This window comes from Cinclus cinclus, chromosome 3 (assembly GCF_963662255.1).
Source record: "Cinclus cinclus chromosome 3, bCinCin1.1, whole genome shotgun sequence".
Taxonomy (NCBI): Eukaryota; Metazoa; Chordata; class Aves; order Passeriformes; family Cinclidae; genus Cinclus; species Cinclus cinclus.
The window spans coordinates 105,415,021-105,439,630 of record NC_085048.1 but is presented as its reverse complement, the minus strand read 5'-3'; the positions used below and the strand labels follow the sequence as shown (position 1 = coordinate 105,439,630).

At 41.1% G+C, this 24,610-nt stretch overlaps 1 protein-coding gene across 3 annotated transcripts; it reads left to right on the top strand.

Moving 5' to 3' along the window:
- The first annotated feature begins 1,155 nt into the window (after window positions 1–1,155).
- Window positions 1,156–22,084, top strand: TMX4 (thioredoxin related transmembrane protein 4). 3 transcript variants are annotated; one of them, XM_062490619.1, is made up of 8 exons: window positions 1,156–1,417; window positions 10,079–10,194; window positions 13,319–13,364; window positions 14,020–14,148; window positions 14,844–14,889; window positions 16,303–16,404; window positions 18,073–18,136; window positions 18,570–22,084. In XM_062490619.1, exons 1-8 carry the CDS (start codon window positions 1,233–1,235, stop codon window positions 18,851–18,853), a joined length of 972 nt encoding a protein of 323 aa, XP_062346603.1. In that variant the 5' UTR covers window positions 1,156–1,232; the 3' UTR covers window positions 18,854–22,084. The 3 variants fall into 3 exon arrangements, with proteins under 3 accessions (XP_062346603.1, XP_062346602.1, XP_062346604.1); XM_062490618.1 differs by having other exon boundaries at window positions 18,567–22,084; XM_062490620.1 differs by lacking the exon at window positions 1,156–1,417 and adding an exon at window positions 6,770–7,874 and having other exon boundaries at window positions 18,567–22,084.
- The last annotated feature ends 2,526 nt before the right edge of the window (window positions 22,085–24,610 follow it).

Below are 24,610 nucleotides of genomic sequence, written 5' to 3'. Positions count from 1 at the left end.
TCAATAAAGGTCAGACCAATACTTGGGCTTCAAAGATTGGTTGGATCAAGCTCAGAATCCTATGGGGTAATACAGGAGCGATGTAAAGGAGCCTCATAAAATGAATTGGTAAAGTGCAACAAAATTCACAGGTGGTAAATGCTACTATTTCCTCTGCTGAGGGAAAAAAAGTGGGAATGTTTTACCAACATGATTTACCAGCACTGTGGTGCAGTAACTGTTAGAAAATTGTTCAGCACAAGTTACTTCCATGTCAAGGTAACCTCCAGCTAGACAAGAATTTTCCCAACAGACAAGAGGGCAGCCTAGACCTGTACAGTGATCTCTTCAAATTTTTCCCTGATTAATTTACCAGGCAAACCAAAGAAGTCAACTGTCTTAATTTCCATTAAGGGGGCACTCATACCACTCCAGGATAAGGCTGCTTTTCAGAGGGACCTGGACAAGGCAAAAAGATGGGGCAGGCAGGAATCTCATTGGAGTCAAGGAAAACATAGCGTTATGTCTGGATGTGTCTGGGATGGGGCAGGGGATGCATTGGGATGGATGCGCTGCCTGGCTGGGGCAGAGAGGTAATGCCCAAAGACAGAAGGAGCAGCAATGGCCATAAACTAAAACACGAGAAGTTTCATCTCAACATGAGGAAGACATTCTTTATGTTCAGGTTGACGTAGCACTGGACCAGGCAGCTTAGGGAAATCATGGAGTATTCCTGTCTGAAGAGATTCCAAACCCACCTGGACGCATTCCTGTGACACCTGCTCTGGGTGGCCCTGCCTTGGCAGGGGGCATGGACTGAGGCGTGCTCCAACCCGAACTGTTCTGGTGTTCTGTGAGTCCGCGACAGTCCCTTGGAACGGGGAACACTTGCTTTAACGTGATCCTACAGGGCTAGCGCCTCACAGCAACCCAGCGAAGCCACCACCCCTCTTTAACCAGCTCCCACAACACGGCGCCACGAGCGCGCACAATTACAAGAAAGGCCAGAAAACCTGACCGAGCGCACCGCAAGCTGTGGCCGGAGCAGGTGCTCAGAGGCCTGGTCGGAGCGCGATTTTCGGCCCGGCACCGCTCGGGGCCCGTGCCCGGCCTCTCCCGCCCTGAGGAGCGGGCGGGCGCCGGGAGCGGCCACGGGCGGGGCCGCGGCGGGAGGAGCCGCCCCTGCCCCGCGCAGGCGCCGCCCCCGCGGCTGCCGCTCGTGCCCCGACTTCCTGAGGGCGGGCGGGCCGAACATGGCGCCGGGCCGCTGGCGCCGAGGGCGACGATTCCTCCGCGCTCTGCTCCTCGCAGCGCTGCTGGGTCCCGCCGCTTGCTTTTCGTCCTCCTTCCACAGCCCCTTCGAGCCGCGGAGCAGCGTGCGAGTGTTGTGCGGCTCCAACTGGAGCCTGGTGTTGCAGGGCCAGTGGATGTTGGAGTTGTGAGTAGCGGCCGCTTTCTCCCCCGCCTCGGAAGCAGCGTGGCCGGGTGGGGCGAGGGGGGTTCCCTGCGAGGAGCGGGCATGGCCGGTGACTGCAGCCCCGCTGTGGGGAGAAGGAGGCTGGGCCCGCCTTCCCGCCCTGCAGCTTCCCCACCCCGGCGGTGGCTGCCCGGGCACTGCGTGAGGGAGGCGGCGGGCGGTGCCCGCGTCCCCTCTGCCCGCCCTCAGGCGGCGGCCACACCCTGGGCCCTGCTGGGACGGCGGACAGAGAAGGAGCTGCCCCGCAGGTTCCCGTCCTGTGCGGTCACCGAGTACCCAAGGTTAAACGGGTCGCTCCGGACAGAGGGGGATGAGGGATATGGAGTGAAGGACATGGAGCTGTCGGAGTGAGTCCAGAGCAGGCCACCAGGTTGATCAGAGGAATGGAGTATCTCTCTTTTGAGGGAAAGTTGAGAGAATTGGAGTTGTTCACCCTAGAAAGGAGAAGGCTTTGGGTAACCTAACTGCGGCCTTCCAGTACCTGAAGGGAATTTACAGGGAAGACGGGGAAAGACTATTTATGAAAGCATGTCTTGACAGATCAAGGGGGAGTGCCTTCAAACTGACAGATAGCTGGGTTAAATTGGATATTGGGGAAGAAATTATTTACTGTGGGGATGGTGAGGCCTGGCACAGGTTGCCCAGAGAAGCTGTGGAGGCCCCATCCCTGGAAGTGTTCAACGCCAGGCTGAACAGGGCTTGGAGCGGTCTGGTCCAGCGAAGGGTGTCCCTGCCAGAGGAAGGTGTCTCTGCCCATGGCACGGAATGGTCTTCAAGATCCCCTTTCAACCCAAACCATTCAGTGATTCTGTGAAGTAGCTGTCTCTCACATTCTCATCTGAGTGTCCAAGGTTAAATGGGTCACTTTGGGAATAGTGTCCAGCACTGCTTCTTGCCCTGCTCCTCACCCAGGCACTGGGTTCTGTGTGAGCTCCAAGAGGAGTATTCGGTAGGGAGTATTTAGCAGGAGTAGGCTTCCAAAGCAGTATTACATAATATCCGAGCCTTGACTTGAGCTCAGAGTTCTCATTGAAGGGAGATGCGTCAGATTTCATTAACTTCTGACTGACTGTACTGGAAATGCATGTGACTTTATTTTTGGTGGAGCCTCGCTCACCTGCTTATATTCAGAAGGGGGGAAAGGAGCTCGAGGTTTTTTTAAGGCAGCAATGAATAAAAAAGTAGTTTAAGTAGGCAGTACAGTCACGTGGTACCTGTGGGCCGTGCAGCTATAAAATAGGATTTTACTGTGGCAAGTGTGCTGCTCTGTGCAAGTGTTCAAGTTTAAAACAGTTTGAACACCTGAACTCGTGCTCCCTCCTTAATACTTAGCTAGCTACTTAAACTTTCGGTTTGCTCTTGGATTTGATTTGATGAGATCTCCAGTCTCTTCTTAGTGAGATGGAATATCACTTCTCTTAGGCACTTAGTGCTCAGACTCCTACTGGACCCTGGTGTTAATCAGTGAAGAGGTGATAACAATCTTGAAACAGCTAATAGTGACCCAGGGCTACCAACTGTTGTGGCTGAGGATTTAGAATGACTTTTCTTTCTTCATTTATTGTGATCTAAAAGGTGGAAGAAAAAAATAAGTTTGTTTTCTCCCACTCCAGCGTTATGTTTTAAATTGAAGTTTTTTCATTTTTTTCACTTGGTACATCTTAGTCCAGTGTGGAAGCAATTGTATGAAAGTTACTGATTCACATATTGGTGAGTTTTAAGGAGGAATGTTATTCATGATGACTCTTAAGTTTTTATTTCTAAAAGAAAATATTTATGTAACTAGTGGCGTGTGCCTCCGAAGAAGAAAAAGAGAGGAACTGACTGAAATCAGAAGTGGTTGGGATAGTGAACAGTTCAAGTCCTTTGGAAGCCTTTACTCCAATTGAGAAGTTGATCTTTGGTTCAGAGTGAGAGGATGATGACGATAGCGATGGTGGCAGAGTTAGCTTTGGTGTTAGCTGGGCATTGCTTAAATCAGACTCTGATTAATGTTATGCAGTGTTTGATGTGTGAAAGTTCCTCGGGTTTCCACACTGTTTCCTGTGGTTCATTACTGGTGCTTTCTGCTTTTCCCCTGAGGAGGAACCTTTGTCTTTAATGAGGATGCAAACTCAATGCTGCTGGTATGGAATTAGTGAGAGTTGGAGCTCTAGGATTGATTTTTAAATGTTTCCCAGGCAGAATCCGGTCCGGAATTTTCCCCCTGCTTTCCGGGTGAAATCTGATCCGGGTTTCCCCCCATCCCTGCTCCGGGTCCTCTTCGTCAAAATACCCATAAGAGAAGGAAGAAAGTTCGGTTTTATTTTGGGAGTGTAGCTGGGGCAAGCAGCATCTTATAGCCAGTGAGTTTTTCCGTGGGCAGCAGCTGTGTCCCTCTTGCCTAAATATTGCTGATTTGGCTCGTGGCAGAAATTCCGTGTGAGAATTCTCAGCCCAAGTGGCTTCAATGAGGAGAACAGCAAATGCAGACTAATCTGATTCTTGCAGCAGTTTCCATTCTGGTGGATTTTGGCTTCTCCTGGCTTTTGTCTGGTTTAGAGCTAGTGATCCAGACAGGGGTCCTGCATGTCAGTCCATGAATTCCTTCCATGCTGTCTCAGGCTGGTTGGCAGGTCTGCAGTAATGTTCATTAAAACCTAATTTGTTTGAGGAACCTCCTATTTATTTATAAGACCTTTGTTTTCCGAGCTGTACTTTTTTAAATGCAAATGTTACTATAGCATCGTCGTGGAAAAAAAAAAAATCATCTGCTGCTCTTTTGAAGCCTCCTGCCCTGGTAGGAACAGGTACAGCTGCTGTTTAATGTAAGTTTTTCTGTTTGGGAGAGTGGAAAATCACTGTGTAATTCCACTTTTTTGTTGTTCCCAGGGGCAAAAATAGAGAAACTTAAATTTGAAATTACTTGTGTGTGACATCTGTAACAGATATAGGATTTTTCTTTCTTCTTCCTTCCCAGCTGAGGTGTATGTACTTGGCTGGCTTTTTGTAAATATTTGGTTGTTCATAGCTGGAAAAATTGCAGGCCCTGGAAGCGCTGCTGCATTTTATTGATAAAAATGTTTTGGAGAAGGTTCTATATCTGCCTGACATTGCACTGTTTTTTGGATGTTGTTACTATCACAGCACACACAGCACTCCAGCCCGGACCTGAGTGTGATGCTGCCATGAGCTGTGTTAAAAAGTTTCCCTATTTCTTTATCTCTGTTCTGTAGCTGTGAGATAATGATTCATTAATATGAGGAGTTTTCTTTTTGTCTTAATATTAACGTCTGTTTGGAACACAGAAAACTAATTTCTGGTCTGCTTACTTAAAAGTACATTTTGCATTTGTAAACAAAACTTGTTCCAGGCTTGATTTATCTTAGTTTAACATCCTCTTCTTTTTAAAGTAAATTAAAACAAAAAAACAAACAAACAAAAACCACAAAAAACCACAACCCATCAATGAACTTCTTGTCTTCGTGCCTCTGGTTGCAAAAGAAACTGTTTATGCTCTTGGTGCATCTGCAGTACTTCATGTGCTTGTTCCCATGTAGGGTGTTAAATTAAATAGGGTGTTTTGGTTCCCCTTTGTTTCAGCACAGACTTACTGCTGTGTGTACCTGATAAGGAATGTCTGCATTGTCCATTTTAATTCTAACTAGTTGAAAATCAGGAGACCAGTTAATAGTCACGTTTGCAAGCCTTATACTTAGAGTGTAGGCCCGTACTTTTTATTTTTTATTGTCATTTATCATTAAATGTTGCCTTGCTCTCTCGTTGGCCAGCTGATTGCAAGGGTTCAGCCCTCCCACCAGCACCTTTTGTCTGTAGCTTCAAGTGAAGGTGTTAAAAATGAAGCTGAACATTTTATATTTAGATGGTTTAATGCTTTTAATCTGTTGGCTTGAAGTACTTCGTGTAAATAAAATCCCAGAGGATGTGCTAAACTATTTAACAATTACTGTAAGTTAGGTTAAGAATTCAACAAGATTGAGAATTTTCTGGCACTTAAGGGTTTCTAGTCTCTTCTTGTTAGTGTCCAGGCTTTTCTTTTGCTTATTCTTAAAAATACTCAACAACCCAAAACTCAGTTAAAACCAAAAAGCAGGGGGAATGAAAATCTAGTTATCAAAACTCTGTTTTGGTTTTGAAGCCTCTGCAGCTCTGCTGGCTGGGTCCAGAGGAAGTGAGCAAACATTTTATTTAATAACTGAACACACAGCTGAGTGCTGTGCAGGGTATTGGCTGAACAAAAACTGCAGAAATGTGGTGCTGAAATGCCCCTTGTTGCAGAAACAAAACAAAACAGATGTGGAAGTGGACATAAAAAATATGTATGAATGATGGAACCTAATCAGCTGAAGCTCTAGAATAATTCACATAATTTTTCATTGGTTTGCTTTCTATTTTAAAAATAATGTCTTCTCCTTTACAAAATAAGGTTTGTCTGGTTTGGGGGGATTTGGCACTCTGCAGGAAGCTCCTTGTCAGCTGCCAGGGCTTGTGTTGTGGTGATAGAGATCCGGGTAAATGACAGGGACCAACTTCTGTATCTTTGGCTGCCACCTGCTCCCTTGAAAAGTCATTAAAACCACACAGTTGATCTGGAGTATTTATTCTGTTGGAATTACAAAGCTGCCTATCTTGCCTCAAGACCTAGCTGTACTTAGAAACTGTCTTTTTTAGTTTTTTTTTTTCTTCTTTTTTCTTCCTTTTTTTTTCTTTTTTTCCTCCCCCCCCCTTCCCCTCCCCCCTTTTAAAACTATTTAAAATAATAACAGTAAGAGTTTCATTCTGATACTTCTTTTACCATTCTGTTTCTCACTTTCGTTTTAATATCATTCCCAATATGAACTCTGTCAAGCAGCTTGGTTTAAGAACATTTAGCTGTTTTATGTTTTTGCTGTTTTCTGTTTAGCAAATCCTCTCGTGCTTGTATTCATAAGCTGTTTTTCCTTTTTTCCTACATTCGTGCAACTTGGTGAAATTGCCGTTAGAGCGAAGTGTGGAATGCTACTCAGGGTTACCTCTGTTCACTGATATTGTTGGTAATGGTGGTGAAAAGGCAGATAAAACAGTGAGTTCAGTAGGTACAAGAAGAGCATAAGCAGCTTGGAGCTGGAAACGGTGTGTCAGTACATCTTAACAAAGTCCTTCTATGTTTACTGATCCTCTCGGGCTCACACTGAGCTGAAAGGCACCTTTGCTCAAACTGGTTTTAACTTGAGTGGGTTCTTTTGTATTGCCTCAGTGAAGTTGTTGGTATTTGAAAGCCAAAGCTTGTTCTTTTGTGCTTTAGATCAGAGATGAATAGAAGTCAAAAGGAAAGTCTGTCTGAGAGCTTCAAACTTTGCTTTTCAATTGCTTTATTTATGCCTTCTGCAAAAAGCTTTAGGTGTTGTAATGGAGTAGAAGCAGGAGAAATCACCTGGATATTTGGAAATAGTGATTTTTTTTTTTTTTTGTCCACTGAGGTCAATCGTTGTTGCAGTAAGAGGCATTTGCAGCCTTATTTATGGAGGGCTGACCGTGTGTGAGAGCATTTCAGCTGTAAAACTGTGCTGTGGAAGAGGTCTGGAAGCATCAGAAATGAGGTTTTCGTTGAGGAACGTGCAGTACCTGCTTGCATTGAATACTTTGGCAGTGTGTCACTTTTAGCTGTGATGGAGATCAGCAAATTGCCTTTTAATGTGTGACAGGCTACTGAAAGCTTTCTTTCCTTAACCGAGTGCCCAAGTCTTGACTGAAGTTCCAGCGAGCTTTGATTTTTGATTTGGAAAGGCCTGTTTTTTTGGCACACCTGTTTGCACTGCACCACGTGCCCTAAAAGTTAATAGAGCTACCCCCTTATGCAGGGGAGAAGGAATGGGAGTGGCAGCCCTAAATTGGGTGGTGTTGACAAAGTGCTAATTGTTTCCTGGTCTGTCTGGAATATGGCAGTAGAAACTTGGTTACGTCTGCTTTTGCCAGGGAGCTACTCTTGCATTTTGTGACTTGAAAAGTAGCAAAGGCTGGTTCCACAGCAGACACGAGGGTCTGTTTCCCTGCTCCTACAGATTTTTTTTTTTTTCCTATGGATTTAAGAATGATAGTTGTGCCATAATTTCTGTGGAAATACAAATCAGCCGCAGTTCTAAAGGATTCATTAGAAGACCCTGTTGAAATCAAGTACATCCCTCAGTCATCCAGGGTGCATAAAGATTTTTAAAACTTTTGATAAAGATGTCTGGGGTATGAAGTATTTTACTCTTCAGCAACTTACCTCCCCTTACACTTACTCTTTCATTATTTTAAGACCGAGAAGGAGACAAAATAAAGTTTTGGTAATGTAATTTTTGTGTTATTTCCAGGAGGCAGTAATGAACTCCTTGATGCCTCAAATGCTGCATGAACAATGCAGACATGAGACCTTCAGGCAAGTGAGGGTGTTGAGGTAAACAGCAGTGGTAACTCTTGCAGAAATCTGATGTCTATTGCAAGTTCTATCATGAACATGTGGCGACAGTCTGTTTCCTGGCTGGCAAGAATGGGATGTGTAATTTGAGCAACATAAAGCAAATATTTTTATCCTGATTGTCTGTGCTAATGTTTAGCTGGAGTGGCTGGATCTTGTAGCATGATATGGAACTATTGCCATCCCATGTCCAATATTGATACTAAAAATTAGACAGCCAACAACCACAGCTTTTTGTGAAGTTCACTGTTATGTCCTGTCACTGCTAAGTTGTGACATGGATAGATTCTCATGCTGCTTTGAACTAAAGGAAGTCTTCTCAATCATGTGTTAGTTGTGTATTGAATATTCCACTTCATTCAGGAAAAATGCTTATGCATGTCAAATGTAAATATAAATTTTGATGGGGTCGAAATTTCTATTCCAAAATCAGATTAAACAGGGTAAAGGAGGTGTTAATTTTGAAAATCTCATGGTGTGAATTTGAGATGTCTAGAGAAGCTGGATTTAGAAAACAGTCAAACTTCTCTCTTTGATTTTAGATCAACACTAGCTGCATTATCTGATGGATGTTTGCAGTTCCTTATTTATCAGTCAAGCTTCTATAATAAAATAATCCTGTTTGTAAAGTACAGTATCTGTCAGACTGTTATTAAAAGCTCTCTCTGGGCCATCATCACAATGGAGAATATCACTGCATGTGAGACTTGTTTCCAGCATCTTTTGGAAAGATACTGAGCGTCTGTCTCTTGACAGGCTAAGATTTATGTCCTTTTTTTTCAGATCCTTTCACACAGAATGATGTTGACTTAAAAAGACAAGATATGGGCTTTCATAGAATCATGGATTTCTAGTACAGTTAAATACAACAAGTATTTTTGTGTCCTTTTAACTGCAAAGTGAGCAGATTCCCTTTTTTAAATGCAGGGATTTAAAAACTACCACAAAGCACTGCAAGTAAATTGAATTCTGCCTCTTCTGTGAGAAATGACCTGTTTTACATTATGCTTTATTCATATGAAACATCTGGGGGTGGCTAGGGATGTCTCTGTCTGCAGGCAGTACAGAAGTAAGTATTCCTGCTGACAGCCAGAGAGCAGGGATTGTTCCCTAGGTCAGATAGCAGTGGTGGCTGACCGACCAAAGGAGTAGAGAACCTTGTAAAGGTTCCCAGTGGTGCTTTTGTGCTAAGGATCTTGGACTCTGCCCAGGAGGGAATGTGCTTCTATGGTTTGCAATGGATGGGGTGCTCAGTGGCATTTGTGGAGCACTGTGACAAGGAGAGTGTCCCTAGACTCTCTGCTTTTGCTGCCAGAAACTTCCATTCCCCCCTTGGTAAATCAGGTTAAACCCCATAAAGGTCTCTCCTCATTAGTGAAAGGCTGAGTCCGGGCAATTTCCCCAGCTCCGTCTGTACCTCCCAGTCCTGGTTCCCTTGAGTGTGTCTGACAGAGCGTGGCAGGCTGCACAAGTTTCATGTAGACTTGGCCAACCAAGTTAGGCTAAAATACAGAAAGGTATTTTATCATCAATTGTATCTGTTGTTATCCTTATATTAGCTGTTCTGTTTCCAGATTGATATTACCAATAGGTGCAAAATTGCTTTAATTATTCTGATAGCGTACAAAATTCAGCTCTTGAAAAGTGCGCTCCTATTTTTCTGAAATATAGCCTGGGTAAAAACAAGACAGTAGAGTATGAGCAGTAGGAATTTGATGTGTGCTCTTTTTAAGTCTCTAATGACTGCTATCAAAAAGGGTATGTTGTGATGTATGGAGTAGTGGGCTAAGGCAAATGCAATTTTTGGAAGTTCTGAGGTGTGGGAAATACAAAATGTTGTGATAAAGGATACTGCTTCAGAGGACAGCTTGGCTTCAATAATTCAGGGAGCTGCCCTGGAAATGGATTTCAGTTCCTATGTAAATAGAATAAATCACAAGTGATTAGGAGTTTGGGTATGAATTTTTCAAATCTGTGATTTGTTTTGTTTTAATAACATGGGGAGGAACATAAAGATTGATAAAACAACTTTGATTGTCTTATTCAGTAGACTCAATTAAGAAAAAATGTAGGTTTTTCTTCTTTTGTGATTGATGTCTTTGTATTTTCTCTGTATGAAAAATCAATTTGAATGTCTTGAAGTGAAAGAGTATTAAAATATTTACCCTGCCTTCCCCCTTTAGTTATGCTCCTTGGTGTCCAGCCTGTCAACAAATTGAGGCGACCTGGGAGAGCTTTGCAAAGGAGAGCGAACGGCTCGGCATCACTGTTGGAAAAGTGGATGTCACTCAGGAACCAGGTGTGCACAAAACAGAGTGTTTTAATAACAGGAATTATTCAATACAGGTACCATTTACTGCTTATTTAGGCTTCATGGTCAACATAATGTTACCCACAGTTTGTTTCTCCATACAGTTCATATTTCTGAACTGAAGTTTATAAACTCAGTTTGAAGAAGTATTAAAGAACTGGGGGGGGTGTGATCTGGCTTAATACTGACTTAAGAGGCTTATTCTCTATTTTAATCTTCTTCACTGGAAGTTGTTGCCTGTCTCGTTCCTCCAACCTGTCTGCAGAAGATTCCAGCTCTGTGGCCTCCTGTTAGGAGAATTTCAGGGTGTGGTAGAGTGAGCCTGCTTTAATTAAAGTTGCTAGCTGTTTCCAGTATGTTGCTGATTTATGGACTCGTTTAATTGTGGCAGTGCTTTATATTACAGATGTTATTGCTGTCTTCTGTTGGTGATGCACATATGCAAATATGTTTATAAAAACACTTTCCTAACTATCCACAGAAGCATGACTGCAATCTAATTTATTCCTTTGGTGACTCCCTTCAGAGTTTTGAATGTGTCTGTACAAGTAGTATTAATATTCTATAAACCTCTGCTTCTCCTGGGAATGGTTCATGCTTGTTTGGGCTTTAAGGGGGATAAAAGATTTTATCAGCAGTATCAAAAGACTGAAAGATGAGATGTTGTTAGAAAAAAAAAAGGCCAAACTTTACTGATTTTTCTTTGTTTTTGCTTTATGAAGTGCATGAAAAATGTGTTTACTTTATTAGTTGAAAACATGCTGAACAGATTTGCTGTATCAAAACTCTTGCTCAGAATCAGCAATTCAGGTTGACAAGAAAATGCCAGCTGTTCTAGACCCTGTGTAGGTTCATGTCTTGTTAGAAGTTCACAATTACACAAAAAATCTGGTATCAAAAAACTGCATATACTAATCATTATATAATGTAATAAACAGATGAGTTTTAATATTACCTTGTTTAAACAGATGTAACCTTAATACTTGAATTTCTTATGTTTCTGAGAGTCCTGACCCCTAAGCATGGGTAACTTGTTAGTCCAAGGACTGACCAAAAGGATGAATTTGTACCAAAGCTCGTGTAATAAACCTACAACATCCAGTTCAGCACTGGAAGCTGCAGGCAGTTCTAAAACTAAGGAATGCTGAAACTGGAATACAAAAATTTATTATGTATTTGACCTTTGGTGCTGATGTAATTTGGAAGATAGAAGTTTCTGTGGAGCTCTCCAAAGCTACTAAGGTATTTTTACTGTGGGCTTTGCATCAGCCTTTCACTTGTATTTAAGTGCTCTGTCTCCTTTTTTGCTTGTACAATGGTGCTTTAATTAGTTTTAGTTATGTAACCCCTTCTTGAATTGAAAGTAGTCAAAATGTGTTAAATTAGGGGAAAACCATGAGATGAGTGCAGAGTTACATAAAATTGCACTTCCCAAACTGGCAGGATAAAGTGGCTATTCATGGTGCTTAATTGCAGGAGATGCCTGAAGAATAAATCCACCAGAGTCTTAATGGCTTCACAGGAGATTGCAGTCCCTTGATGTTCCAGCCTTAAAGTGCTTCCTCTTGCCTCATCTTCTCCCTTGGAACAATCAGTGTGGAACTAGCAAATAGTGGAGATGCTTGTGGACCCTTAAGTTCTGCATATTTGTGTGGCCTTTAAGCTCCTGATGACAACATTTACTTGTGCATTACAGCAAGACTTCTTGGATATTCTGTTTTCTTTGAGTAGTCGGTGGCTGAAGGCAGATGGAGTTTTAGATGACATCACTGTTCTCTGTACATTTTCAGGGTGTGCATATACAAATAAAAGAGTTTGTAAATTTTTGATTAACTGTTGATTTTGTAGGGGATGTCAGTTTCTGGTTGGCAGACAGAGACAGGTGCTTAACTGTAGCCAGTTCAAGATTGTACTAAACAGACACCAGAACAATTTAATGTGTTCTTAAATGTTGTAGCTGACTCACAACTGGTTTTATCAGTCTAGGGAGGTGATAACCAAGAAACCCTCACCTAAAATGTTGGGGGTGCTTAGATGCTTTTCATAGCTTTTAGATTTCAGAGTTGCTTCTGAGGTGTTCACTCTAGCATAGGCCACAGGTAAGAGGATTGAGCTGTTTTATTTTCTTTGCCCACGTGGTATTTTTAACAACTTCAGAGACCCTTTCAGTGTTCCATGACTTTCACTGTTCTTAAGCTAATTATGTACTTTGTGATTCTCCACGCAGTTTTCCTGGTGCATCTGTTCTGTCTGTGTTATTAATTCTGCTGTCACACTTGTGGGTTTGTTTGCTTTATATCTCCCTGTGCTGGCACAACTTTTAGCTGTTTCAGAAAGTTTTTTATCACGCTTCCTCTCATAGCTATCAAGACAGGGAGCTGAAAAGTTGAAGTAAAGAAGCTTTCCTTTCTGGAACTTTAAAGATCATTTGCTTTAAACATCTTCAAACAAAGTACCAAACAACAAAAAAAGCCGTAACCCTTTTTTGTCTATTCCATAGAGGAATTCAAACTGAGGAAAACATTATCACTGAAACTTTTAAAAATACCTGGCTTATTTCAGTATGGCTCATCTTTGTCTCTAAAGGCAGAAATCCTTTTGGTACAATACTTTTCCATGGCTAATCCTGTTGCCTAGAGCTGTTTGCTTTATTGAAGGCTGAATAAGGCCTTTATTTCTGAGAAGATTTTCACAGAATTTTATGAAAGGCCAAGTTAAATAACCATACTCTTTACATTGGTGCTTTATATGAATTGCAGTTGATGGCTATAGGAATTCGGCCCTTTCTAATGGACTCTGAGTGCATCTAATGCTGGGCTGGTCCAAAACTTCATCTGGGTTCAAATACTGAGGAGGCGAATCCATTAATGAGGAAAATTACCTCTCAGTAAACATTCTTCAAGCTAACATTTTTCCTTAATTTGTAATCAGTGTTTAGTATCTGTTACTGTGTGTAGCATATCTGACAACTGTTAACCTGTATTTACGAAACAGTGATGAAACCTGTTCAACCTGCTCTGAAATACACATTTGTAGGTATTTATAGATAAGTTAGAACGCTGAGAAATTTCAGTTTTACCGAACTGTTTATGTTATTTTCTTCCTTTTCTAGGCTTGAGTGGTCGTTTCTTTGTCACAACACTTCCTACAATTTACCAGTAAGTATGACATACTGGAGACTGCAGCTGTTGACTCCTACTTGCCACTTGACTTAATCTGTAACTGAAAAGTAGAGGAAAATGAAGGAATAGTGACTTGATTTCAGCTCAGGTTATTATAGCTTTGATTGCATGATGCAATCCTTATCTGAGGCTTTTCTTTAGTTTAAGTGACTTTACTAAGTTTCCCTGTTACACCTACTATTAAAAATGGATCAGTGAAAATGATATTTTTGACAAAATACATTTGAAAAATGGCAAAATACTTTTGCTATATCTCTTCATCAGCAAGACGATGTCATCCTTAAAGTATTGAACCCTTCAGTAAGTGAGAGCATTATGAGTTGTGCAGATATATAAACAAATATGTATAATATGTGCACTTCTAATTCTGAGTTGTATTTAGAAATGGTTTGGTTTTTAACCTCATGTGCTTTGTGTATTTGCTGTAGTGCCAGTAAATATTTAAGAAAAACAGCAGCTTTATAAATGGCAAAACCCCATGCTGTTTAAAAACTGAACTTTCCATCATGGATTACAGCTCCCAAACACTCAGCTCTGAGCCAGTGAAATCTATAATGTATGTGGGGGTTTTGGTTGGGATTTTTACCCCAGAGTTTGGGGGCTGTCTGTGCTGATGAGGTTTCTTTTGCAGTGCCAACGATGGAGTGTTCCGTAGATACCGCGGCTCCCGGACCTTAGAAGATCTTCAAGGCTACATTGTAGAGAGGAAATGGGAAGCTGTGGAACCTGTAGCAGGATGGAAGTCTCCATCTTCTATAATGTACCACTTGGTTTTTGTTAACAAAAGCGATGTTTTATATCTCATTATTCATTATGGGTCCTGTGTTGACAGTTTAAAGACAAAAGGCCTTTATTCCTTAGACTTGCAGGCTTTGCAGAAGCAATCGGTATTGACAGTCTGATTCCCAGCTTCTCACCTATAATGACAGCTTATTTTCTGCATTTGCTTTTGTTTATGCCTGCTAGGGCTTGTTTATGTCATCTTTGAAAAGAGATTAAAAGAAAAAATGCATCCACTGAGCATTATTTAAAGTGGCGTTTCCAATATCTGCGGAGTCCTGGAATGAAGCGTGTGTTTATGTAGATCATTTCTTCATGACTTCTGGCTACTGGGCAGCCTTTAGCTTTAAGGATGTTTTGTTAATTTCTTTGCAGGAGAGACTTTTGTCTCCCTTTGGAATAGCAAACAGTGTAGTGCTTACAGAATATGTAAGAATTTGTTTTTAGAGGGAGGGATTTGCTTAGAAATATTGTAGAAAGCTTGCATGACACAAAGGATGTCAGTGGCCTGCATTCCATTCTGGCTGAAGCTATTATATATAAATTCATATCAATGATCCAGAGAGGGTCCTTATTTCTCATGTGAGAAGGAAGAAGAACTGTAGGATATTTAGCAATGGGGAGAGGAGCTACAGGGCTGCTGTGAACATGTCCTTCTATTTCCTTGTTTTCCAGGATGCATGGAATGGCAGGGCTGTTTCACTTCTCAGGATGGATCAGGGTAAGTAACCATATAGTGTTTTCCATAGTCCCTTTTTATGCTTAGAATAATAACTGAGTATTTTTACTATCTTTTTATAAGAGGAATCGTGTATTGCACAGGAGAAGGGAGAGCAAGGGTTTTTTTTAGTAATAATTTCTGCATCTAGGGTTCAAACTGGCAGCACTACTTGTGTCGAAACATGATGAATTTGGATAATAGAGTAATTATCAGAACTAAAGGAGAAATGCTTAGCTACACTGAAGTGTGCTTTTAAAGTATTAAAGCAAATTTTACTTTAAAATATTTCAACACCCTTTCCTTTGGAAACTATCCAAGTTTTTCCATGGCATCTAAAAACCGTCAATTTTCAGACCTTTCAGATTCTGGTCAGGAAACATCCTCTCAAAACCTTCCAGTGTCAGTGGGATTGAGACAGTATTTGATTGTGGCAAAATGTTACTATTGTAACATGTGCTTCAAGAAAGAAATGTACTTAAGAGTTGGAACAAGTTTGTATCCTTTCTGCTAAGCCTATAACATACACAACTCGGAGCTCTGCTTGATTGTATCTTTGATTCTTTCACTGGATAATATTTATTTCTTGTAACCTTCTGATATTTCTCTTCAGTGGTTGCTCTCAACTGGTGGTGTTTCTCTAAGTCTCCTTCCTGACAGATTAACTGTCCTGGGAAGAAGCCACTAATTTGCCTTCCACTTTGATGAGTATTTCAGGTGTACATTTCCTCATTCCTCCTGCTCTGCTGTCTTATGCTTTAATAAATATCAAAAGATGTCCTGACATTTAAAAGGACGATTCTGGAATTTTTGTATTTAAACTCTTGTAATTGTTGATTGTGGTTTGTTTTGAAAGAGATTTAATGTCATAATTGACTTCCTACCAGCTCATCTGATTTGATGTGCTGCTTGACTCAGCCAGTTGAATTTGTAGGTTTCAAAGAAATCTTAATACTGTATTTGGGTTATTATATTTAAATTCAGAAGTGAAATTATTTAGTGTATGCTTAGAGTATGTGGCTCCTTTTAAGAGCTAAAAAGCTTAAGTATGAGCTGGATGGCTTAATTGTAGTTAATGAGCAGATGCCACATAAGGATGAAGGATGTTGTGATACTTTCCCACAAGCTCTGAGCCTCCTCATCCATCCATCTGCAGTAAAGGTTGTGTATGGCATCTCTAATGCTGAGTGTCTTCAGAAGCAGGAATTGTGCATCCTCTGCTTAAAAAGCCTTTTAATGTGAACAAATTAGTAAAAAAACCCCAAGATGTAATGGTGCCAAAAGAGGAAGACTTCAGTATAAATGCTGTTAAATGAAAGGTCTTAATCAGACAGCAATTTATGTAATGGTGTTGGCAGTAGAAATCCTAAGTGATTTTAGGTATGAAGTTACTAACTATCTTTTTCTAATTTCCAGCAAATTCATAACTACCTCACTGGCACTCTTGGAGTTCACGTTTGGGTTTCTTATGCCATCTTCATCTTAGCTACCTTACTGATTGGCCTGCTCCTGGGTTTGGTAAGAAAACATTTTTTTTCTCAGTTAACTAGAACTCTTGCTTTGCATTATCATGTGAAAAAAATAAAACTGACTTTGCTCATAAGATACACTAAAATATACATTGCTTTAATAATATATTACTAAACACTAATACCTCTTCCGTGTGACATCAGGAATGTGTGAGAGTGGATTAAAGCTCTGCCAGGGAGGTTTAGACTGGACATTAGGAAGCAGAGGGTGGTTAAACACTGGAACAGGCTCCTCAGAGAGGTGGTCAGTGCCCCAGGCCTGTCACTGGTTAAGAAGCATTTGGACAGTGCTCTCAATACAAATCAGGTCACCTTCTTATGAAATCTTATCAAGTTCTTATGAAATGCTTCAATTTAGATTTGTTTAGTCCATCCACTAAAAGGAGTGATTCTTGTATTGGCCTTTTTGTATCTAAGGGTGGAGTGTGTGTGGTCTGGCATGGTCAAGACTCCAACTTTCTAAGAGCACAGGCTTTGTGCAGAGTTTTAACCACAAAGGAGTTGGTTTTGTGGGAGTCAGCAATGTAAGGATACTGCCACACTGTTACTCAAAATCAAAGGATGAAAATATTTTTTAAGGCTTTGAAGTTCTGTGGGTTTAAGTTCTTTTAGATTAGTTTCCTGTTCCACAAGTGTATTCTGCAACTGCAAGTACAGTTCAAACAGTTCTGCTGGTAACTGGTTTAAACTGCTGCCAAATCACTATTCCTTGTAGGAAGTGTAAAATTTGTTTCTGGGATGTGAATCTCTGCCCTTCAGCCCAAATATTAATGAAATAAAGAAAAATTTTGTCAGTGTATTTCTCAGTAGTCCTGGGAAGTGATTTCAATGCAGCTGAAAATTGAATTTAGGCAAAACCATGTTTTTATATATGATGTGCATACAGAATTGTTGTATGCAAGCAAATGTTTTTGATTATTCAATTCCAACAGCTGCATTTTTCTGGATGGTAGATTTTCACCAAATAAGAGCAAAACAAGTTAATATAACTAGAAACAAGTGAATATCAGGTTCTAAAAGAAACTCTTCTTCTTAATCTTTCACTAAAAAACCTCAAACTGAAAAAGCTGAAAAAATGTGAAGTTAATCTCCCAGCTCTTTCCAAAAAGCTTTTCAATGCTTGAAATATATTTCTTTTGCATGGTGTCAACTCTGTCTTTTTCTTTGCACTTTTCTTAGCATGTGACAGTGAGGCACAAATATCTTTCTTGCATTTTGAGTGTCTGTGTTCTGCAGTGGGCTGGTTAAATAATGAGTACAAAAGGTGGAACACACATCTGTATTGGGGAGCCACAGAAAGAAATGGCATAACATCCCAAAATACAGGAAATCTTGACAAAGATTTTTTCATAAATTTTCAGAAAGTAAAATTTCTCAACTGTGTTCTGAGCTGTTCTTCAGCAAGCGTCAGTACTGGTAAATTTAGGAAAGTAGGAGGAAGAAAATGGGTAGTAGAAACAGGGAATGCTGGTTAGTACACACTGAGAAAGCACTTTTTTCCATGTTTTTATTTAGCTCTTATCTCTAAGCAAGATGATATAATTTTGTAAGTTTTATTGTGTATATCTTTCTAAAGAGAATGATTGCAGGGACTTTTGCAGTTGCTAATAAATCCCATTTTTATTATTGCTAATAAATGTCTTTTTCCTTTCCACAGATCCTGGTTTTGATTTCAGACTGCCTCTGCCCAGCCAAGTCAAAATACAGAGCTGAAACACCTGGTAAGAATTCTTTAAGAGGGTGAGAAGCTGTAATTTAAAGTGCAAATTTGTAGGAGGAAGGGCAACCCACTGTTCAGATCTTAGGTGTGAACCAATAATCCAGGAACCAAGTAAGAATGGTTTGTCTTTAGTTTAGTTTGTAACTCAGTAGAATAAAAATCAAGTGTAACTGTGCCTGACATGCAAGGAAGATAAATTGAAGTGGAGGAGAAATCTCCTGAAGGTTTAATGAAATAAATGGAAAGTAAAGAAAAGTTTTCAGTCAGAGAACCACAGAATGGTTTAAGGATCCTCTGGTTGCAATCCCAGTTGGAGTAATAACCTTAATAAATTATGATGTTGATCAGTATTTCAGAGCATGTCCCTGGTGGTGCAACTTTAAAAGGCTTGTTGTGAGCTTCAGTCTAACTGCAGTCTCTGCTTTGTTTAGAAGAAGCAATTACCAAGGAGAATGTGGAGAATGCAGCGCTGGAAGAACCAGAGGAGGCTGCAGAGCTTTCCATGGACGATGCGGAAGAGGCTGCGGATGTGAAAGATCTCTCAGATGGAGAAGATGCAGCAAATTCAAGTGCTGATGAGTCGGAGGAGGATTTAGCACTTGGAAAAGAATCAGGGGAAGAAGAAATAGAAGACTTAAGTGAGCAGCCTTTAGCTGAATCAGAGACTGAAAGCACAGTGAGGCAGCGGAAAAGTCAGGGGGCTGAGAAGGAACTATAGTTTTCCCGGTGGTGTATCTTGTACACTTGGACCAAAGAAATGTCAGACCCCTTGAGGGTCTGAAGCTGGAGCTTACACTTGATTTGTCGTTGGTGTTTACGCAAAGCTCTGCTCTGCCAGCAGGCTCATCTTTTTTTAAGCTTAGTACTTGCTTACTTTCTTTGATAAGCACATTTGCTGTGTGTTGTGTGACCTTAGCCGTGACAATCAAAATCAGTGTCTTATCTGTTCCATGTCCTCTCAGAGAAAAAGGGGGTATCAGCCTCAGTTCACCAGCTCTGAAATGATCATTGTGTGTGTCACCCTAAGGACTGACCTGGGCAAGATCAGGACTTTTAACTCCACAGTAGCTTGGCAGGATTATGACTTTTCTGTCTGAATGTTGATTGTTCCCAAATACCACAGAAGCACAGAGACAATTCACTAGTGAAAGGAGGCACCTTACTGGTCTTCTGTCGAAAATGTTGTTTACCATGGGTTTGTTTTTATCTCTTTCAACTGAAGCACCTTTCTCTTCCATTTTTATTTGTGTTTGTTTTGGAAGTTGATCCTGCAGCTCACCCCCAGATGTGTCAGTTTTTGGTGAACCAGAGGCTGTGCAGCTTGAGTTGTTTGACCCAAGGAGTTGGAGTAATTTAAAACCTAAGTCAGAGTCGCAGCTAAATGTGTTGGAACCTTTAAGAGGTTTAAAGAAAATTATTTTGGTCGGGAGAAATTTTGCCGAAGCATGACTATTCTTTTTTTCTTTTGGTAATCTGTTTCCATCAGGAGATTGTAGCAGGAAACACTCACTTTGGAGTCAGTAAGTTGCATTTTTCTTGCAGTGCAAGTTTATCATGTGCAGTGCAGTCCTGCCATTTCCAGCTCGGAATGCTTTTGGCAGAACTCAAGCTGCTTTAGTGGTGTTATCTGAAGAGGCACTTAGGGTTTTACCTTTGATCACTTTTCTCCTTTTGGAATGATCACGTTGAGAAAAGAGAGGGGGCACAGGTGGGTAGTGATGAGAAGCTTTGGGTTTTGCTCCTTCTGTCAGAATAAACGTGTGTGTGTGTGTGTTGAACTGCATAAGGTGAAAATGGCTCATCAGGTAGAGAGCATTAGATGTGGTTAGATTTGGGTCATTAAACATATGAGTGTATCACTCCTTTGGGTTAATATATAAGTCATTTTTGGTAAGGAGTACCCTCAGTGAGATCCTGTATGTTCCTGCTTTGTTAATATATGACCATGAACATAAGATGTGTCCTAATCTTGATATTATTTTTAAATATATATACACACATGTATAAACCTTGCTAACATGCATGATTTTCATCTATTTCTTCAAGAACAAAAAGTAGTCAGAGATGAGATCATCCTTCATTAGAAGAAGTGCAAAATGCTGGTTTCCTTTGAGACTGAGATTAATAGGGCCAATTTATGTTGAAAGCTGTTTTGTTGTTGTTTTTTTAATGCTCTTAAAGAACGTATTTGCCAAGAAAGCTCTACTTACCCATTTCTGTCCTGTCAAGTATGTTTTTGATCTATATGGTAGAAACTTCCATTTGTCTGGTAGAGCTGTTCAAAGATAAAAATTACACTTCATATCCTGAATTTGAAATTTCTTGAAGAATACTCCCAGTCTGGAGTTTGAGTTCCGTACAGTGGACACCTCTAAATGTGCTTTCTCATAGGTGCAAGCATAGACTTGATAATATCTATACATTGCACTGTCTTGAGAACAGTTTGTGATGTTTGGGTGTTGTCCCGTGTAACTCAGCAGTTGCAAAGCTGGCAGCCACAGAACTCAGCAGTAGGTGAGGCACACAGAAGCCTTTTAAAAGCTATACTTTTGTCTGCAAAAATCAAGAAAACTTCGTTGGCCACAGTGTGAAGAGAAGACCTGTGCGCTTCAAAGACAAAAAGGTGTTCCTGCAAAAGTTGGGTTTCCCTGCAGTGTCTTTGGATTTCACAAGAAAAAAAACAAACCCACCAATGGCACTTTGTCCTAAAAGGCACGTGGTTTTGAGATGCTGTGGCAGGGATCAGAAGCCCCTTTGTGTGGTGTGCCTGAATTCTCTGCTCACATTTCCTCTGTTGCACATCACAGTTGGTTTGGATTATTTAAACCAAGGATATGAAGTGTTTTCCGTCATGATAGACTGAACTTTAAGATCACTGATGAGCACAGATTAAATAAGCAGGCAGCAGATGACAGCATCCTAGATCTAGAAGTGGGCTTGGCCAGGCTTCTAAGAGTTCTTGAACATAGGATGGATGTTGTTCCTGTGTTTTCATGAATAAAGTAGGGAATATTAACGCTGACTGGGTTTGACCATATCTGACATATATTGGTCTATCTTATTACAAAGATCACTGAATTGTGATTAGGGCTTTGCTTAGAAAAGGTGATACAGTGCAACCATTGATCTCTCCAACTTAATTTTGCATTTGTAGGAAAATTACTGTGGTGTGATACTGGAGATACTCCATTTTGACTGATGTTTATCTGGGAAACAGCGAGCAGCAAACACTGTAAAGGCTAAATTTGTGTTTAACAGAAAAACTGTTAGTTGTGTAGTAGAAGTGTCATGTTAATGTACCTTCCAGGATCAGGTTTTTTTCCACTAAAGCACATTTTAATTGAATCCTGTGAATTGCGCTAATTAGACTATTACAATAGTTTTAAACTTGGTGTGTTTCCAAAAGGTCGTGGTCAACCTTTTGTGCAGTCTGGGTGTTCTGTTATCTCTCTTCTGTTAGGAGTAATTGTGAAGAAATGGAACTTATTCTTGCAACCTCCGTATAGACAAAAAGGCCTTGGAGAAGCTGCTGCTGGCACTGTTCAAAATGTTTTGATGAAGGACAGGGCCTTAAGGCTTGTGAGCTAGAGCTGTGTGTCAAAATTAATTTAAGGTTGTTGAGAAGAAATTTAAATATCAATTGGGCTGCATGCCACTGGAATGGGAATGCTTAACAGCAAGCCACAGAAAAAAATCTGGCAGGTTCCTCTTTCAAGAGGCTGAAAATCCATCCAGCATTCCAAACCTCCTGTCCTTGGGATCTGTGTGGAACTTGTATGTGTGTCTTAGAATGCTCTGTATCTACTACCCCTGTGGGGGTGGCACCTGTTATATGAGTTTTCTTCCTGGAAATGTTACACAGGGTTGTCTGTTACATGAAAGTGTTGCAAATTTATACTTAGGCATATTTTTACTGAAATGCCACATAAAATTTTGTATTTATGACCTGCTTGGAGTAATTTTCATTTCCTCTGTGCAGAGTTGGCTCATCTGTGTCATTAACAAAAGGTTGTTGTTGGTTTTTTTTTGTTCTTTTGTTTTTTTAATAATGCTGATCTTCCAGTTAATTGTAGAGGTTGTGACTTGTGAAGATTCCTTAAAATCTTTAAAAGGAGCTGGACATCAATGAATTGCTTCCTTTTGGAGGGCTTCCCTGGAGGAACCCAGGGCTCTCAAAGGTTCAGAATGGAGCTGAGCAGATCAATGTAACTGAACCCTTAAAGGCTTCACTTCCACAAGGTAGTTCTTCCCCCTCCCTGAGAAATCCCCTAATTCTGCCAAAGCTCTGCTGACTCCCTCTGGGATTTGGAGGCCAGCGAGAAATGTACAGACCTAAATGAGCCATCCTCAGGTTGTGGTTCATATTCCAGACAGTGCTGCAGGAATAGGGTGTAGGGGCAGCTGTGCCAGAGGGAGAAGGGACTGTCAAGAACCATCCCTGCGACCTCCTGGGATGGTGTGAGCAGCTGCTGGATCTGGCACCTGGATTCATTCTGCTCAGGTGAGTTACCTGAGTTGCTTCTCCCTGTGAACAGAGCAGCTGCAGGGCCTGGGCCATTTGCCTCTCGCTTTGGTTTTCTTCATTTCCACTGTGTTCATTTCTGGATGCCAAGTGGAAGTTAGAACAGTATCAGATGAAGCCTTGTGAACATTTTGTTTGCTGTTTCATCAGCTGCTTCTTGTTTGCTTTTGTGACATGAGAATACAAAATTTTCTCCATGAAAACAGCACGTGGAATACTACTGGCAAAATATGATCAGATTTTGATCAGGTTCAAACAATCAGACAAATCCAAGCTCTAGTTTTGTAGAGGAAATGTTGAAGATACTCTCCAGCAGCTGAACTAAAGTGATAGAAAAGCTTGATTTTTCTGTCTGGAACTGGATCAGTGGTAAGTCCCAGCTCTGGGAACGTAGCTGCCCAGTAGTGTGTGCTGTCATTCCCTTCCCTACTGGGAAGTTAATTGTGTTTTACTCCAATGAGCACTGTGGTGATTACTTATTTTTAACCAAACATCTTCATTCCTCTCCCATTAGAAAACCACCTAAAACTTCTGCTTTTACTTTCACTTCATCTTTCCTAAGGAAAAAGGAAAGCTCTGTATTTAAGCATACAGGGAACAAATGGGGATGTAGTTATCCTAATGTTTTCATTTAAATTTCCATTTTATATGGAAGGTTGTTTTTTTATGGCTCATTAGAATTACTTGGAGCCTGCTGGTACTTCAGACTTTTGCATCTGTTCATCTGTATTCCAGGGGAGTGTGGGAGCTGAACCTGCACAACATAGATTTTCTTGGCACAGGCTGGGCCAGTGCCTCACGTGCTTGCAGAGGATGCAGAAGGGACAGTGGCCATTCCAAGTGTCAGTCACACATCAGGAAATTAAAAGATCACCCTTGATAAGGGCACTTTTTGTGTCTATTGCTGTGGTTGCAGAGACAAGAGTAACACTGAGATCTTTCTAAATCTGCCCTGGATTAGTTTCATTGTACTTGCAACCATCTAGCTCCTCTCAGGAGAATCAGACCTCTGCTTAATGCTCCTCTCTTCTGCCATCATAACAGTCTCCATACTTCCCAAAACAGACATCCAGGGGCCTGTTCCAGCCACCTGCTCATTGCTGAATGGCCAGAGAACTATCCTCATCTCAGCAGCATCTTTGTGCTTTGACTCCCGCAGTGGAGTTGCCAGATGGCTGCTGGGGTAAAAAACCCCCAAAATTTTCTGTTGGTTCTGGCTGGCTTGGAGGGGAAAAAATGAATTGGTTCAGCTTTGACTGATGTGATATGCTGTCCAAAAACATTCTTGAAAATGGGTATTTTATGACTTTATTTGGAGAAATTGTGGGAAATCTGGATGCCAAAATAACTTTTACTTATGTAAGGTACTTGATAAAGTAGCTTTGCACAACAGTCCTGAGAAATGGGCAATGGCTTGAACATTATGATATTTTAATTGTATGCTGCAGTTAACTTCCCCAGTTAATCTTTACTGCAGTTAACTGAAGGGAGAAAGTCCCAGCTGGGTCATCTTTCCCCTGCAGAGGTTTTCATGTGCTAACAGGAGACCGTTGATGCAGAAGGACACCAGTCCAGACTAAAATGCTGTGCAAAGTCTCCCTTTCTAGCAAGTAACAGACATCAAGATAAGCATGTCGTGGTTTTTCTCTCGAGTCTTTTTGGCTTTTGCAAATAGTGCTTTCTAAGCCACAAGTTGTGTCTGTTCAATAACTCTCTGTGGGGTTTTTCATCCAGAATTTGTGATTGACCTTTTTGAACCACAGTGAAAAGTTTCCTTTGCAGAGCCTGGTTCAGCTGAGCTCCAAGTGTGACCCCATTCTGTTTGTAATTCCTGCCAAAGGAACAAGGGAGAAGCAGGAGATGTGGGAGGAGATGTTCACACTAACCTGAGACTGCTGAGTTTTTTGACACTGACTCTGTCAGTGAGGTTTGTGTGGTTGCTCTGGCAAGCTC